The sequence below is a fragment of the Canis lupus genome, chromosome 7 (assembly GCF_011100685.1).
Source record: "Canis lupus familiaris isolate Mischka breed German Shepherd chromosome 7, alternate assembly UU_Cfam_GSD_1.0, whole genome shotgun sequence".
In the NCBI taxonomy this organism is placed as follows: Eukaryota; Metazoa; Chordata; class Mammalia; order Carnivora; family Canidae; genus Canis; species Canis lupus.
Window position 1 is genome coordinate 70,169,144 of NC_049228.1, and position 17,581 is coordinate 70,186,724.

General features: G+C 43.8%; 1 protein-coding gene across 15 annotated transcripts in view; it reads right to left on the reverse strand.

Moving 5' to 3' along the window:
• Positions 1 to 17,581, reverse strand: part of DLGAP1 (DLG associated protein 1) — an 870,774-nt gene that overhangs the window by 17,773 nt on the left and 835,420 nt on the right. For all 15 annotated transcript variants that reach the window (XM_038543734.1, XM_038543736.1, XM_038543735.1 and 12 more), the window contains one exon: positions 9,850 to 10,271. In XM_038543734.1, coding sequence (XP_038399662.1) covers positions 9,850 to 10,271 — 422 coding nt within the window. The remainder of the gene's footprint in view (positions 1 to 9,849; positions 10,272 to 17,581) is intronic.

Sequence of the window (17,581 nt, forward strand, 5' to 3'; positions counted from 1 at the left end):
TAAGTGGGGAACTCTCTTCAATGGCTTGTAGGCAAGACCCACCTGTTCAGCTTTACCTCTGCACCCTCCACGGTGCTCTGGGTCCCCAGCTGCCCACATCTAAAAGCTGTTCTCTTCTCAGTGCCTTTGCTCAGGCTAGACACCAAGCTGGGGATGCCCCCTGCCTTGGTTCCTTCACTAACTCATCATCCTGCACTTAGGTATACCTCCTCCAGAAAACTCTACCTCCTTTCCCCTCTCCCTCCCTGTTACTCCTTAAGTTGCATAGAACTCTCTGCCCTTCCCACATTCTTTCCAACATGATCTATTTATATGTCTGACTTTCTAACCAAACCTCAAATCCTTCAATGGCACAGACTGTGCCCGTGTAATTCCTGGTGTCCTGGTGTTTTTCTGAACCAGAAAAATAAATTAGCTACAACTTTCCAGGACTCCCACATTCTGATTCTTTAAGGTTTTAGCATGTCTAGCGTCACTTTTTAAGTTAGAGTTCTGACTAATTAATTAGCTAATACAGTCTCAGTTGGGCTATGATTCCTTTTGGGTTTCTGTTTCTAGAACTATTTGGGCAGAGTTAGGCTACTTCTTGTTACTCATCTGGCTCCCCCCAATCCCAGTTGTAGACTTTAAGGGTGAAGAGGGAAAAGGAAAAAAAAGAAGAGGGAAAAGGAATTTTTAAAAAGTAGATCTACCCACTTTCTTTAAATTCATGTGGATTTGCCACACCAAATCTGTGTGATTTCAAGTTGGGATTATTCATGTAGAGGCATTCTTATTTACAAGTGTGTCCTCGTGGAAAAAATTTCTCCAACCAACTGCCCAGCTGCTCCTCAAACACATTTGTGATCCAGACCTACTGTCAACTAAGGGTCTCCATAGAAAACATGGATCTGTTTCATTCCTGGCTGATGGTGGTTGCTCTGCATTTTACAAGAGTGCATTTTTTTTTTTTTTTTGAGCCAAAAGTCAGTGGTTAATGAATACAGAATAGAATTCTCAAGTAGAATTTATACCATAGGGGATACCTGGGTGGCTCAATGGTTGAGCATCTTCCTTCAGCCCAGGGCATGATCCTGGAGACCCAGGATCTAATCCCACATCGGGCTCCCTGCATGGAGCCTGCTTCTCCCTCTCTGCCTATGTCTCTGCCTCTCTCTGTGTGTCTCTTGTAAATAAATAAATAAATAAAATCTTAAAAAAAAAAAGAAATTATGCCATAGGCTAAAAGCTTCCGTAGGGATCCCTGGGTGGCGCAGGGGTTTGGTGCCTGCCTTTGGCCCAGGGCATGATCCTGAAGACCCGGGATCGAATCCCACGTCGGGCTCCTGGTGCATGGAGCCTGCTTTTCCCTCTGCCTGTGTTTCTGCCTCTCTCTTTCTCTCTCTGTGACTATCATAAATAAATAAACATTTAAAAAAAAATAAAAAAAAATAAAAGCTTCCGTAGTGTTAAGACGTGGTGGGGGCAGGGGGGTAGGGTGGGGTCAGGAGGTATTTTTTTGTAAAGAGCAAGTTTTCAAAAGCTCAACTAATTTAATTTTTTCTCTCAGTTCATACTCCAGGAGTCTTACTCATAAAAGATGGTTATGTTTCAATCCATATTTCAATTTATATGAGCTATGAAATAAGAACATCATTTCTTGAGCTTTTGAAAGCCCAGTGAAATGAAATTAGTTGACATTTCCCTTGGGACACCCGGGTGGCTCAGCAAATGAGCATCTGCCTTCGGCTCAGGGTGTGATCCAGGGGTCCCGGGATCGAGTCCCACATCGGGCTCCCCACAGGAAGCCTGCTTCTGCCTCTGCCTGTGTCTCTGCCTCTCTCTGTGTCTCTCTCATGATTAAATAAATAAAATCTTTAAAAACAAAACAAAACAAAGATCCCTTGGCAATACAGAAGAAAAGAACTAAATCCTCTGTTGAAGTCTATTGCAAATATATTCCCCATAAATAGTTACTGTTGGAGAAAACCAGCAGAGTTCTTACCCGGGAGCTTGCCCCAGTGCCTCTCTGCGATCTCTGCCTCCCTGCAGTCCAGAGGTAGTTTGGAAACTGAGACACCACCGCCTGCGGCCTCCGCACCGGGAGATCCTCTGCAGGCCTGGCCTTCACTTTGCCACACACTCCACCTCTCCATGCCCGCACCCTCCTCAGCCTCAGCCTCCAGACTACTCCCAACGGAACACGCCCACAAAAGGATGCTCTGTGATGGCCTTCTGGCATCCAGACCTTTTTCTTTGTGCCCTGTGCTGTGCAGAGCAAAGTAAACTGAGCCTTCCAGAAGGTTAAGCATAAGACACATCACACATGCACGATTTCCTTGTCATTACCGCCACTTCCTCTGTGGTCACTAATTTCAGGTTGGCGAGACCTTAAAAGAAAGACTGCAGTGTGTGTGTAGGGGTGGTGGTGGTGTGTGTGGGAGCGTGTGCGCGCGCGACGGCTGGAGGAGGGAGGGAATTTTTGAAGATGACTTCAAAAGTAAGATGAGGGGGATCCCTGGGTGGCTCAGCGGTTTAGTGCCTGCCTTCAGACCAGGGTGTGATCCTGGAGAACCGGGATCGAGTCCCACATCAGGCTTCTTGCATGGAGCCTGCTTCTCCCTGTGCCTGTGTCTCTGCCTCTGTGTGTGTGTGTGTGATGAATAAATAAATAAAATGTTTTTTTAAAAATTTTTTTTAAAAAGTAAGATGAGAATAAACAGAAAAGAGCCAGGATGCACCCACCTCACCCTGCTTCAAAACACACGAGGCTTGAGGCAGAGGACCTGCAGAAATCAGAGGCCGCGCTCCTTTGCTTGCCACCCACAGGCTGCAGGGCCACGCCACGGGCAACCCGGGCCACAGGAGCCCGGTGATCGCACCGATCGGCGCTCCCAGGGATGACCGTGCGCAGCTTCTGTAACTCAACCTGAAACCAGGTGAACCCCACTGCAGGTTTCATCACCAGCCCCACGTTCGCTGCCAAGGCTCACAAGCCTTCTGGGGGACCCAAGGCCAAGTTTCACTAACTTGGATGCTATTACCAGGCAAAATTAAAGCGGAATTAATCGGCCTCCTGCACACGCTCTAGGTTTATCAGTTCATTTCAGATAAAGCCTGAAAATTCCGCATGTAAGTTGTCCACAATTCAGGAGGCAAAGATAGATTTCTGAGGACAATCAGCCAGTATTTCGCCCTGGGGCCACTGAAACCTGAGCCTCTGTTTTTCTCCGCATTGCTAGACTGCATTCCTAGTTAGGAGCATTTGGTTCCATCTGGCCATTTCATTCCCGGTCAGATAATACCAGACGTATCTATGTAACATACAAGCCACTGTCAAATAGCACTGAGCCATCTCCCCGAGACAGCTGGTTCACACAAGGGCTTCATTGTCTGAGAAAAGCTTGTATCATTTTACTTCAAGTGCTGGGGGAACAAGCATTCTATCAGCTGCCAGGCCTCGGAGGAAACCTCACTCGCTGCAGATTTTTATTATTTGGTCACCAAGCCAAAACTCTACCATTGACTCCTGGGGATGAACATTTAAAACAAGAACTGAAGTCTCTGCTCTGCTTTTATTTTTATCGGGGAACATAATAGCTCCATGCACCCAAAGAATTTACAGTTACACTTTGCAAAGATAATACCACGTTACCAGGCGACCACAAATGCCTGTTCTCATTCTGCCCTTTGTTGCACACATTTCACAGCTTCAGGTAAACCAGGAAAGGGTTTTTCCAGTTCTGGAATGTCCAAAACTACGTCCCTAGGAAGCAGCTGTCAGAATCTGGATAGTGGCATCGTAAAATAATTGATAACTGAATAATTATATAAAATCGATGGCTCCTTTCTTTTTTAATGCTCTAATCAGGAAAGATGACTGCAACTGCCCAACACCCTATATCTGGATCTCATGCTCCCACTGAGCGAATAGGTTCTGTTCCTAACTTCTTTTTCATCCCCCATGAACATAGCGCATTTTAAATTCAGGAAGATATTGAATGAAATACCTCACATTCTTTTTTTTTTTTTTTTATGTTTTAGATTTTATTTATTTACTTGAGAGAGAGACTGCACACAGAGGGAGAGGGAGAAGCAAACTCCCCCACTGAGCAGGGAGCCCAACCCATGAGATCATGACCTAAGCCGAAGGCATATGCTCAACCAACTGAGCCACCCAGGTCCCCAATACCTTACATTCTTATAAGCGTGATGAATAACTATGAGCATGATGATAGAGTGCTTCTTCTACTCCTTTCAGCTGCTGAAGACTTTTTTTGGAGGGAGGCAGGATTTTTTTGTGTGGTAAAATATACATCAGATCTACATTTCAACCATGTTTAAGTATACAGTTCAGAGGCTTTAGGTGCAGTTCAGAGGCATTTTAGGTACATTTTTTAATATTTAAGAATTGGGATGATTCCGGTGCCCTACAAAATAAACTAAGCAAGTATGGTAAGGATCTTCCTTTCTCTCACCCTAAACTACTTCCCCTTCCATGATGATTTTGAAGATACATCTCATAGGAGAGACCTGTCAAGGAGCCACCTACATCATATACCTTGAATGGACCTACTTGTAGGGGACCCAAAAACACATAAGGTGGCTTGGCCAAGAGATAGATATATCCAGGCTTGACCCATATGTCAAAGCTATTTTTCTGGATGTACACAAATTTTTTTTGAAGCTGGTAACTCAGACATTGGCTGTGCCTACCAGACAGGACTGGCCTCTGGCCTCTCTTCCTCTTTTTCTTTTTCTTTTCTTTCTTTTTTTTTTTTTAATAAAAAAAGAAAAGGCTAAATTAGAGAATGAGTAAAACAAAGGCCCTCTACGGCTCCAGGCACAGTTATCAGAACAGAATTGTGGTTGCCAAGGAGCCAGAGACAGATACATATGGAGAGCTTTAGAGGACAGCACCAAGCGACACACGACACACGGAGTATTATTATCTTGTCAAATGTTATTCATGTTGTATCTGTCCTATCAGACACTTCTGTGTTCTGTGACCTTGGACAAGATCCTGCCAGAGAGCTGTTCTGAGGGCAAATAAAACACCTGTCAAACCCTCCGGCCCACTGCCAGGGGTATTGTAAGGACAAGACGAATATTCTCTCTTGTGCTTCTATTTTCCCTTCCTCCTGGGGAGGGTGGCCACAGCTCTCTGGTCAGACCCTCACGGATTGGAGTTTGCCTCATTGGAAATTGGCAACTCTTTGACCTGTGAAATTTGGCATGGGAAGTTACCTCTGCACGATTTAGAATTCTGGGATGCTGGTAGATCGAGGCTCTTGGGTGTGAAGGATAAAGCTTTCAAGTGCTTGTCAAATGGAATCGTGTCCAAGAGCTGGACGGGGCATAGAGGGTTCATCTAGATTATTCAGCTGACCAACACAGAAGTCCTTTCTACCATTGCTGTGGCAGGTGCTCATCTCTCTCTGCCAGATTCTTGCTCTCATGATCAGAAGAGCTCATCACCTCACCAGGGAAGCCCCTTTCCCATTTCTGGCAACAACAACTGCTAGTTACTCATAGAGTATTCTATAGTATTCTGGGAAACATTTTTGCAAGGTAAAATACTTTTGTAAAACAGAATTTCCAAAATATTTCCAGGACTCAAATACATATTAATTGATCCCCTACTATGTACCAGGAACCATCAGAGGGGCGGTGACTGTACAGATGAGTGAAATAAGAATAATTTCTGTCCTCAGAGAGCTCACTTTACAGTGGAGGAGAGATACGTAGACGAGTATAAAATACTGTTGGAAATTGCTGATAGACAAATGTACAGGCTATTATGGAATCACCAGGGAGACACACCCAATTGAGCCTGAGGGGAAGCATTCCACAAACTTCCAGAAGGTGAGGCCCAAGCTGAGACTTGAAGGAAGTCTAGGCAAGATGGGCTTATATGAATGGATGCTACTAATTTGAATCAGCTCTGTACATTCAAAAAAGCATAAAGGGCATTTACATCTAAAATTTGTGTTAAATAAATAAATAAATAAATAAATAAATAAATAAATAAATAAATAAAATTTGTGTCAGCTGTTTGACCTAAAGTTATAAAATTATAGGGAAGCCTGGGTGGCTCAGGGGTTGAGCATCTGCCTTTGGCTCAAGGTGTGATACTGGAGTCTTGGGATCGAGTCCCACATGGGGCTCCCTGCATGGAGCCTGCCTTACCCTCCGCCTATGTCTCTGCCTCTGTCTGTGTGTCTCTCATGAATAAATGAATAAAAATTTTCAAAAAATAAAAAAATTTAAAGTTATAAAATTATATTCGAAAAAATTAATAATTTGGACTTTTCACTACAGACCATTGGCTTTATTTATTTTATTTTATTTTTTTATTTTTTAAGACCATTGGCTTTAAAACTGTATTCTAGAAACCCTAGAATCTTTTGGCTGTTAGGGGAGGGGCAGAGGTGTTGCTAGGGATCTTGGCATTAGAGGCTATGTTTCTTTCTTTCTTTTTTTTTTTTAAGATTTTATTTATTTATTCATGGAAAACAGAGAGAGAGGCAGAGACACAGGCAGAGAGAGAAGTAGGCTCCCCAGGAAGCCCAACGTGGGACTCGATCTCAGGACCCCAGGATCATGATCTGAGTCAAAGGCAGACGCTCAACCACTGAGATACCCAGACGCCCCTAAAATATGTTTCAAACTACAAAGGAAGACCAATGGTCCAGTGAAGCAGGTTTTGTTGCACACTTGCCACTTAAGACTGATTTATTCAGTTTAGTGCTTTTAAAGCAAAGTATCAAAAAATACTCCCACCCCTGGTAATCTTTGTCTGTTCTGCAACCACAACCACTGCACCTCCCTCCAGGCAGCAACCTTGTAAAATAAAGTGGTAGATCTGAGAAAATTTATCACTACTCTGAAGAAAATGTCCACAAAGGTGTATAGCTTATTAATGGTGGGAACTTCATGTACAAAGATAGCAATTATTATTCTTTAGAACCCCAACCCTTGTTATTGCAAAATACCTTCATATGGAATAGATTTGTTAAGTCCTATGTATAAGTTAATATTTTAAGTAACGTGAAGTAAAATTCTATAACAGTAAATGAATGGGTTGCTCTTTCGTGTTCATTACCTTGGGACTTTTCCAATAGTGTATGCTTCTAAATACAAAAATACTTCCCTTTTATCCCAAACACAAGATAAGAACTTGGTTTTCTTTTTTAAAATTTATTATTATTTATTTATTTATTTATTTATTTTTTAATGTATTTATTTATGGAGAACTCAGTTTTCTGACAAGACTTTCGCCTTTCAAATACATGTGTTTGTATCAAAACATGTTAACTTGTTTTCATACCTCCTTTAGTGTCACAGAAGATTTTCCTAAATCTTGATACAATGACTGTCCTATGCATCATTATAAAGCTGGGTTGAGAGAAGGAGATCTACTCTTAGATGGAAAAACAAAACCAGAAACAAAAAAACAACAAAAATCCAGATCAAAAGACAACAGATGAGCAGCTTTCCTAGGTCCTATTTGAAGTCAACCAGAAATTAGAATGAGCCCCACGTTAATGAGTTGAATGCACTGAAATCTGAAAGGTAGCTTGTTCTGTTGAGCAGTGCACCAGAGGCTGTCGCTCCTTAGACACCAGGATTTTTCCTAGGAAGCATCCAAGGAACTTCGGTTATACCCACAAGGGAAAAGGAGAATAAGATGTAAGTGCTAAGACTGTTTGCTGAAAACTACACCATCCATTGCTGTTAGGCAGTGCCTCCTTCACCTATCAGGCCAAAAGCTAAATCTGCTTGTGAATCAACACTCAGGTGAGCCTGCCATGGCAGCAACTGTTAGGGGCAAATGTCAAGGAGATTTACTTTCCCACTGCTAAGTTGTTTGTATTATAATACAAAAGAACAAAAAGCATGTTATAGAAACCTACTTATGGATTCTCTGCCCTGCCCCTAAAGGCGACAGGTAAGCTACTCAGCCAGTTGATAAGGTTCAGGCAGGAGGAATGAGTGCAGAGAAGAGCTGAGAACAAGACACAGCAAGGAAATCCCACAGTCTGCTAATTGATATTTTTCCAGACTCGGTTTTCATAAAAAATGCTTCTTTTATGGAAAACTCACAGCCCCTTGACACAATTAGTTTGGTTCATTTAATCTATTTAACATGATTTAACATAGTCTCAAGGCCTAATCATTAAGAAATTATTGATACTGTTATTACAGAAGATAATATATGATGATTATGTAAAAAAGAATCCTTATCAGTGGACACAGAGTAAAGTGCTATGATGCCTCAGACTTTAAGATAATCTGGCAAAAATGATAAGTGGGGGGAAGATAAGAAAAGGAAGGAGACTGGCCAGGTCATGCTGGGTGATGGGTACATTGTACTAAACTCTCTACTTTTGTGCATGTTTTAAATCTTTTATGAGAAAAAGTTAAATCACTTAAAAAATAGGTAGGCCTAAAAAAGCCCTACCTCGGGGATCCCTGGGTGGCTCAGCGGTTTGGCACCTGCCTTTGGCCCAGGGCGCGATCCTGGAGCCCCGGGATCGAGTCCTGCGTCGGGCTCCCTGCATGGAGCCTGCTTCTCCCTCTGCCTGTGTCTCTGCCTCTCTCTGTGTGTGTGTCTATCATAAATAAATAAGTAAATAAATAAATAAATCTAAAAAAAAAAAAAAAAAAAAAGCCCTACCTCTAGATGCCTAAATTTCTTCGATTCGAAAATACCATCAGTTGGAAGATTCACATTCATTCCATAATAGTTTTTCAGAGGAAAATAAACACACAGCATTCAAATACACACTGATTATAAACTGTATCTCAGTTTCAGAATTCTTGAAAATGTGGAAACCATGCCTCAGAATCGAGGTAACCTGGTCATTTTCTTGTCAATTATTTCCTTTTTTTTTTTTAAGTACGCTCTATGCCCAACGTAGGGCTTGAGCTCACAACCCTGAGATCAGGAGTCCCACCCTCTACCGACTGCAGCCAGCGGCCGGCCCGCCTGCCCGTCAGCTGCCCCTGGTCAGTTGTTAGCAGGAATTACTGCTGCGTTAAAAAGGCGAGTTTGGGGATCCCTGGGTGGCGCAGTGGTTTGGCGCCTGCCTTTGGCCCAGGGCGTGGTCCTGGAGACCCGGGATCGAATCCCACGTCGGGCTCCCGGTGCATGGGGCCTGCTTCTCCCTCTCCCTCTGCCTCTCTCTGTCTCTGTGTGTGTGACTATCATAAATAAATAAAAATTAAGAAAAGAGGCAAGTTTGACAACAACGGTGCACGAGGCCTCCGTCACTTATTTTCTTTACTCCTATTTTATCACTTATTTGGACCCTTATTTTAAGTCGAAATTTGAGATAGTTGATTTGGAGGCTGCAGCTTTGCCCCCGCAACACCCGGAAGGTGAGTGCGCGCTAACGGGGTCCAGGAGCGCGAGCGAGCCGGGCGCCTGCAGGGCGGCCTCGGCCCCACACGGCAGGTCAAGGGCGGCAGCAAAGCCGCGAGAGCGCACACGGCCAGGCCCGTGCTGGGCGGCCTCGGCCTCGGTCAGCATCGCTCAGTTCCCGGAGAGTCGGCACCACTTCAGGAGGCCCTCGGGAAAGAGGACCCGCCGCGGCGACGGGAGGCCGCCCCCACGCGGGGCTCGGCGCTTCTCGGAGAAGAAAGGATGCGGGGCGGGCGGGGTCGGCCCAGAGCTCTCCTGCGCACGGTGCGGCCTGCGCGGGGCGGGGCGGGGCGGGGCGGGGCGGGGGGACCCCCCACGGGGACGGCGGCCGCGCGCCCTCCTGCCGGGGCGCCTGGAGGCGCGGCGGGACCCGGGAACCGCGCGGGCAGGAGCCGCCAAGCGTCCGGCGGCCCGAGCGCTGCTGCGCGGCGGCGGTTACTTACTGTCTTCCGGCAGGTTGTTTTCCCGCTCTTCTCTCTCCATCTGCTGGCACCACCCTTCCATGCGGTCCCGCTCGGCCTGGAGGAGCTTCAGAAACCAGTGGCCGTCCCGGTGGCACACTGACCTTTGGACGGCCTCAAGGGGGTCTTCGGTGATGGAGTCAATCCAGGGGTCGGGGGGAGGCAGGATCGAAGGGTCAAAATCCGCATCGAAGTCGTCGTCGGCTGCGCAGGCGTGGTAGTGGTTTCCTGAGCCCTGGATGCTGACCGTGGAGGTGCTGGCGTCCCGGGAGAACTGTCTGGCCATGGGCCCGGGGCACGAATTGTCCTCTATCGACTCCAGAGAGTTTTCCAGATTGTCGTGGAAGTCCAGGTCGGCCTGCACCGCAGTCGTCACGCTGTTGGATCGAGTGAACCTGCGGAAGCTTGGAGGAATAGAGAAAGGAAATTTAGTCCAAGGCTATTCCTCGCAGCCAGAGCATTTCTACGTTTCTTCGTGAGCGTGACAGTGGAAGGGGGCCTCGCCCCCTCAGTGTGGGCAGGTGGGCCCTTGATGCAGGCATAGCAGTTGCCATGGCTCTAACGCACAGAATACAGGTCTCTCGTCTTTGTTCGACACAATATTAAAGCACATCTAGAGGAATTTCAGAAGCAGAACAATGTGTACAGCTATCGCAGCCAGCGTAATGTCCAATGTCCAGCTTCCTCCTCAAGTCCGTGTGCCTTGAATTCTGGTATTCACGTTGCTGAGGGGGTAGGGAAACAATCCAGTTATATCTTAGTCTGCATAATTTGCTTAGAAATCGGGGAAACAAAACCAACCTGACCAGGCCCCAAGCCTATTGTGAATCCTGCATAACCCGCTCCCCACCCGCCCCCCCCCCCACCCCCCAGGGACAGCTCTTATAAAGTCAGACTTTCTGAAAGCAAACTAAAATGCCATTAGGTTCCTCTCAAAATTAAAACTCCTTCCCCTGGTAAGGATTCACCTGTTTCTTGATGGACTAGGTCATTGTTATAAGTTGGCACAAAATGTCTGGGGCAAATCAGTTCACAGTTCTAGAGTTCTCTGGTACCATTCTCCTTTGCACCTTTAATTTCCCTTCCCACAGTCCTTGTACCAAGACGATAAAAGACAACTTGTTCACAGATTCAATCTGACCATTTTATACAGATATTCACATAATTGGTGTTTCTCAACCAGATGGCTCTATGCACCTCTGGTTGACCCCTACAATGAAGGTGAGGGTATATGGGAAGTGGGAGGGGTGGGGAAGAACAGGGGAGCAATGAATTCTTTCTCAGACAAGGGGCACGGGAAGGTGTGGGCCTGACGTAATTTAAAACTCACACAAAGGGATCCCTGGGTGGCTCAGCGGTTCAGCGCCTGCCTTCCGACCGGGGCATGATCTTGGAGACCCAGGATCGAGTCCCGCATCGGGCCCCCTGCATGGAGTCTGCTTCTCCCTCCGTCTCTGCCTCATTCTCTCTCTCTCTCATGAATGAATAAATAAAATCTTTAAAAAAAAATTAAACTCACACAAAATATTTCATTGGCTCCTACAGCAGGCAGGCAACAATGACAGAGAATATAAGTCCAATAAAGGCAGCATCATATGTAAGTCCAATAAAGGCAGCAAAAAAAATGCTCTTTAGGTTTTTAAATTTTATTTTTTTTAAAGATTTTATTTATTTATTTGAAAGAGAGAGCAGGAGTGGAGGGAGGGGCAAAGGGAGAAAGAGAAGCAGACTCCCTGCTGAGCAAGGAGCCCTATGTGGGGCTCAATGCCAGGACCCTGAGATCATGTCCTGAGCCGAAGGCAGACGCTCAACCTACTAAGCCATCCAGGCACACCTGTACTTTTTTTTTTTTTTTTTTAAAGGTAACTTCCTGGGACACGTGGGTGGCTCAATGGTTGAGTCTCAAGGCATGATCCCGAGGTCCTGTGATCAAGTCCCACATCGGGCTCCCCACAGGGAACCTGCTTCTCTCTCTGCCTATGTCTCTGCCTCTCTCTGTGTGTCTCTCATGAATAAATAAGTAAAATCTTAAAAAAAAATAAAACGGTAACTTCCTTATCTAATATTTTATTTTTCCTTGTGTAGACATAAAATTTACTATTTTAACCATTTTTAAGTGTATGGTTCAGTGGCATCAAGTGTATTCACATTGTTGTACAACCACTACAACCATCTATCTACAGAACTTTCTCATCTGTCTCAGTTGAAACTCTGTATGCATTAAAAAGTTCTCCGGTGTCCCCTTCCTCCCAGCCTATGGCAACCACCACTCTTTGGCTTCTCTATGTCGCTCATATAAGTGGCATCGTACAGTATCTGTCATCTTATGATCAGCTTATTTCATGTAGTATGTCTTTAAGCTTCTTCCTTGTTGTAGCATGTGTCAGAATTTCCTTCCTTTTTAAGGCTGAATAATACTCTGTTTTATGTATATACTACATTTTGTTTATCCATTCATCTGTGGATGGACACTTGGGCTGCTTCTACCTTTTGGCTATTTTGAATAATGCTTCTTTGTTCATGGGTATACAAATATCTCTTTGAGACCCTGTTTTCCATTCTTTTGGATATATAAACCCTGAAGAGAAATTACTGTATCATATGGTAGTTCTATTTTTAATTTTTTGAGGATCCACCATACTGTTTTCCATACTGGTTATACCACTTTACATTCCCATCTGTAATATGCAAGTGTCCCAATTTCTCCACATCCTTGCCAACAAATATTTTTTCACTTTTTGATAGTAGCCATCCAGACCGGTGTGAGTTGGTACATTTTCTTTACTGGCTCTTTACATGCCATGTTAAGTTGGTTTATGTGCCAATTGATTTTCAATTGATGTTTCATATTTAATAGTACCAGTCTTATAGGATGGTGTGCTAAACAATGTCATTACAACATTTAATAAACCATAGTATGTGTTCTTTCTTAATTCTTCTGGAACACTTTCTTAAAGCCAATTGATATTTGGTTCATGAAAAAAGAAAAAGTGACCAGAACAATACAGATAAGTAGTTATTTGTAAGACGGTAAAAGGACTAGAAGTCACAAAAAGGCAAGAGTACAATCATCACAAAAAATCTATTTTTTTCCCTTAAAAAAAAATGTTGAAAAAAAAAGGTAGCTGCTCTGTTGATCTGTGTTAGTTGTTAGGATGATCAAAATCATCAAATATGGTATGATTCTGGACATTCATTTTATGAAGATAGACCAGCCAGAAAAAGCTGGCCTATCTCATTGTTTGCTGTTTTCAAGAAATTACTTATGTTGAGGGTTAGTTTACCTGGTCATTTTATGAGTTCTTGGTATGGCCCTAGAATGGCCATACCAAAAAAAAAAAGAAAAAAAAATCACATAGTGTGAAAGTCTGAAAGCCAAGTTACAGGTGTCTTGTACTAGAGCAAAAGGAAGAACAATTTTGCTACTGTGGTTCTTCCAATAGCCACTTACTTCTTGGCTGCAGCACGCCTTTTCTGCACTCTTCTGGTTCATCCCCCCGCAAATGTTAAATGTAATCTCCTGAAGCTCAGCTTTCTTTCCCGACACATATGTGTGAGCTGGATGACTTTCCCTGCAACAGTTGACACTCTGGCTGTTCTACCAACACAAAATCTCAACTGTGAAAACACTAAGCTTCCCCCTCCAAGATCATGTACTGCCAGAGGCATTGCATTTTCCAGACTTAAAGGAGTGCCTTATTGTTTTCAATTGCAGCAGACTTGCCAGAGATAGAGTCTGTTCCACATTCATAACAGAGTGACCTCTCTTGGGTCTCTGTTTTTACCTACACAAAACTGTACCACCAGCATTCCTGACAGAGGGCTCCTGGCTATGAATCTTGTAAAGTATCCACCTTCTTAAGAAAAATTACTTGGCAGTAGATGAGTAGAAGTTTGCAGTTTAGTCACCCAGAAAGAAATAAAAGTTAAGTAAAATTAAAAAGGTTTGGGATTAAAAGCGGTGCCTTTGAACTCAGGCAGCCCCATCCAGGCTGCACAGTTTCTCTCAATTAAGTTCCTTAAGCAAGGGCTTTCTTCCACCCAGAGCTTTCAAAGAATGCTCAGCTCTACAAAACGTTTTATGTCTTTCAAGTGCAAAGTTTTTCTCCTGAGTGAAGAGTACAATCAAGTTGTTATTGCTGTTTTAAAATTTTGATAGGAGCACAAAAGGAGTCATTGGATTAATTTCTGTATTTTTAAAAAGAAGAGATCGGTTGCTGGCAGATGGTATAAACCTATAAGCTGAACCCAGTGGCGTGCCATTTCCAAACCTACAATCCCCTGTCTTGAAGCTTCTTCAGTATTTCATGCCCTGAAGGTACAATGTGTAGTAATTACAACTTCTGAAAAGGACCGGCCAATATTCTGGCCTAAGGAGCAGAAAACCATGAAACCAAAGACTGGATCAACCAGTATGGGATACAATACCCTGTCTGTTTTGAACTGCAAGAGGAAAGTCACTTGGTAGCATTCACCTCTGCTGTTGCTTTGTACCCCTCCTTTAAAAAAAAAAAAAAAAAAGATTATTTTAAGTAGGCTCCATGCCCAATGTGGGACTTGAACTCACGGCCCTGAGATCGAGTCGCATGCTCTACCAACTGAGCCAGTTAGACACCCCAAGTGCCCTTTCTATGAAACACGTTTATATGTGCAGAGGATTTTCTGCCTGCCTCACTCACCCTGCTGCAACTTTTTCTGTACAGTGGGTTACAAATCAACACATAGATGGTAAATCACAGAGGCCCTTCTTATTCCCCCTGTCTGATGGGGCTGCATTTAAACAAAGTTAAGTCATGAGCAAAAAAAAAAAACCCCAAAGTGCAGTCCAGTATCTTTAGAACATACATGCTTTGGACTTGCAAGGCGTTCAACTGTGTGAGACCCAAGGCATAAACTTATCTCGAGGAGACAACTCAGTCATTCTGTTACCAAACTCTCTGGCCTCTGGTTATCTTCTTCATCCCTCTCATTCACATAATGGTTGCTTTTGAGGGCTAACTCTGGTTTCAAAGGGAGAAACACTAGTTCAGTGCTGTTCTTTCTTTCTTTGTAGGAGGCTTTAGACATTCTTCACTAAGCCTGCTGTCAAGGCTGAATAGATGTGGGATCTGAAAATGCTACTCTTCAAAAGTGCAACCATCTGGGTATTTTATGAAATGGCACCCTTTAACTGATGTAAAAACCCAAGACGTCTCATTATATAAAAGATAGATCAAAAGAAAGGTGTGGGGGTGAGAGGAGATTGAGATCCAGAATTAAACTTTCTACAAAAGAGATTCGCTCTTTCTTGTCAGATCAGCTTCGCAGTTAGAACAGTGAATGGGGGATCCCAGGCAGAATGGAAGCCTGGTCACAGATGCAAACCCTGGCCAGGGGAAGGGACAATCCTGCTCCCAGTTCCTATATGGTCAGCACCATCCTCTCGACAGATTGCACAACGACCTGAAAACAAGCATCTGCTCATTATTCACAAGCCACCATGTTCATTGTTTCTCTTACCTGCAGGTCTCTTTAAGCAAAGGAAATAGAACTTATTAGTTCTTTACATAAAGATGCTTTCCATCCTAAGTAATTGTAATGCATCTGCCAATTAGAGAAAGGGAAGAAATGGACAATAATGACAGTGGGCTTGTAATCTTTGGGATCACTTTGGAGAGGGCCAAAGTGATCTTTCTGCACCACCTGGCCAGGTGCTAGCATCCCTGATGGGCTATCTCTATAGGAACCTTAGTTAGAAGTCTCAACAAAACATCTTCAAACTGACTGCGCCCCAGCAACCGCAGTTTTAGGTCACTCCTTGACTCTTGACTCCAGGTAACTAACAAAAGCCAGAGAGGTCTCACCCATAATTCGTTTTTATTGTCTGATTTTGGGGTCAAATGGAGGCCACGGAGGCTTGTGAGTCGGAGGATCATTTTTCTTTTGCAAAAAGAGGTTATCTGTAAAAACACATGAAAAGGAAGAAAGAAAGAAAAAGAGAGAGACTGAGGGAGAGAAGAGAGACAGAAGAAGGGAAGGAAGGAAAGAGAGGGAAGGAGAGAGATGGAGGGAGGGAAGGTGACAAAGGAAAGGAAGGAAGGAAGGAAGTATGGGAAGGGAAGGAGGGAGGGGAGAATGTATGAAGCATATCAGGAATTATGCCAAGTTTCAGGCTTTTCAAATTTGAAATGCATGAATGCCATGCCTTTAAAGCTCAGGTGTATTGTAAGGACTATTTGGCTGGGTCATGGTGTTGTTAACTTGGCAAAGAAAAGAAGTCACTTGCCAAATGTAATATCAAGGGTGGGTCCCGGGCTATGTAGTACTCCAGTGAAGCTGTGAGGAGTGGGGATTGATCCAAAGCTTCCAGGTTGGCAAAGGGGGGCTGTTTTTGAATGCCAATGGTCTTTCTAAGTCTGTGGTTCCTGAACTGGCTGTCAGAAGATATCTCAATTTTGCCTTCATGTTTTCACATCCTGCTTAGTTGAAAAGGCACAACTCACTACAAGCCCAAATGTTTATACATTTAAGTCGTTTATGATCAAAAGAGATCTTTTATAGTAGTTGATGTTATACTAAAGGAGAAAACAATGCTATCTTTGCACATGCCTGTTATACCCAGTTACAAAGCCATGAGCTTCAATGGGCAAAGCAAGGGGAATTTTTAAAACTTATAATTTTTTGGAAAGAGAGGTAATTTTGGTGAAAAATAAGAATCTGATTATCTTATTCACTGAGGCATTTGTCTCTAGAAATGGGGAGCAGCTTTGATAATAGCTTGAAGGTGCTTTCTTTTAACACTGATGACTCAGTATGTGTGCTCACAGACCTGCTGAAATGGCAGGTGTCATTCACAACCACGTTTTGATGCCAGCATTTTTTCCCCTTAGCATTAAAGTGTCCCGACACTTGAGCGTTGAAAGTATTATTTCATAATGTACAAAAGGTATACCAGGGGAGAAGGAGATGGCTCTACCAAATGGAGATAAGAAAGACAACAGACTTTTCATGCAGATTATCAAAATATCCATCTGCTCCTGTTCCCATCCCATAAATGAAATATAAATGGAAAGATCTCGGTTTTCCCTTTCCATGCATGTTCCTCCAAACATACAGATCTTGCTCTAGACATTCACTGTTACCCAACTTCACTGATTTAATAAAGGAATGGCAGGCGTGGGGGAGTTGATGATGAAAGAGGTCACAAGTGATTTACTACCCACTTATTCTAGGAAAAGTTTTCTCCTCTAATTCCCTGGATGGTGAAGGAAAATATTCCTTTCAGTAACACTGACTCTCACTTGGATGGTCTTTAGATAAAGATCCCAGCCAAGTAAGAAGTGGTATACAAAGACACAGATAAAAATATTAAGTGACACCTGGCTGGCTCAGTCAGTGGAACACCTGACTCTTGATCCTGGGGTTGTACATTTGAGTCCCATGTTGGGTGTAGAGATTACTTAAAAATAAAATATTTTAGGGGTGCTCAGGTGGCTCATTTGGCTAAGTGTCTGCCTTTGGCTAAGGTCATGATCCTGGGGTCCTGGGATTGAGCCTCCCCCCACCCGCCCCATTGGGCTCCCTGCTCAGTGGGGAGCTAGCTTGCTTCTCTCTCTGCCCCTCCCCCCAACCGCATGCTTTCACTCTCTCTCTTAAATAAATAAATACATAAAATTTTTTAAAAATAATAAAATAATAAAACAAAAACTTTTAGAGGTACTTGGGTGGCTCAGAC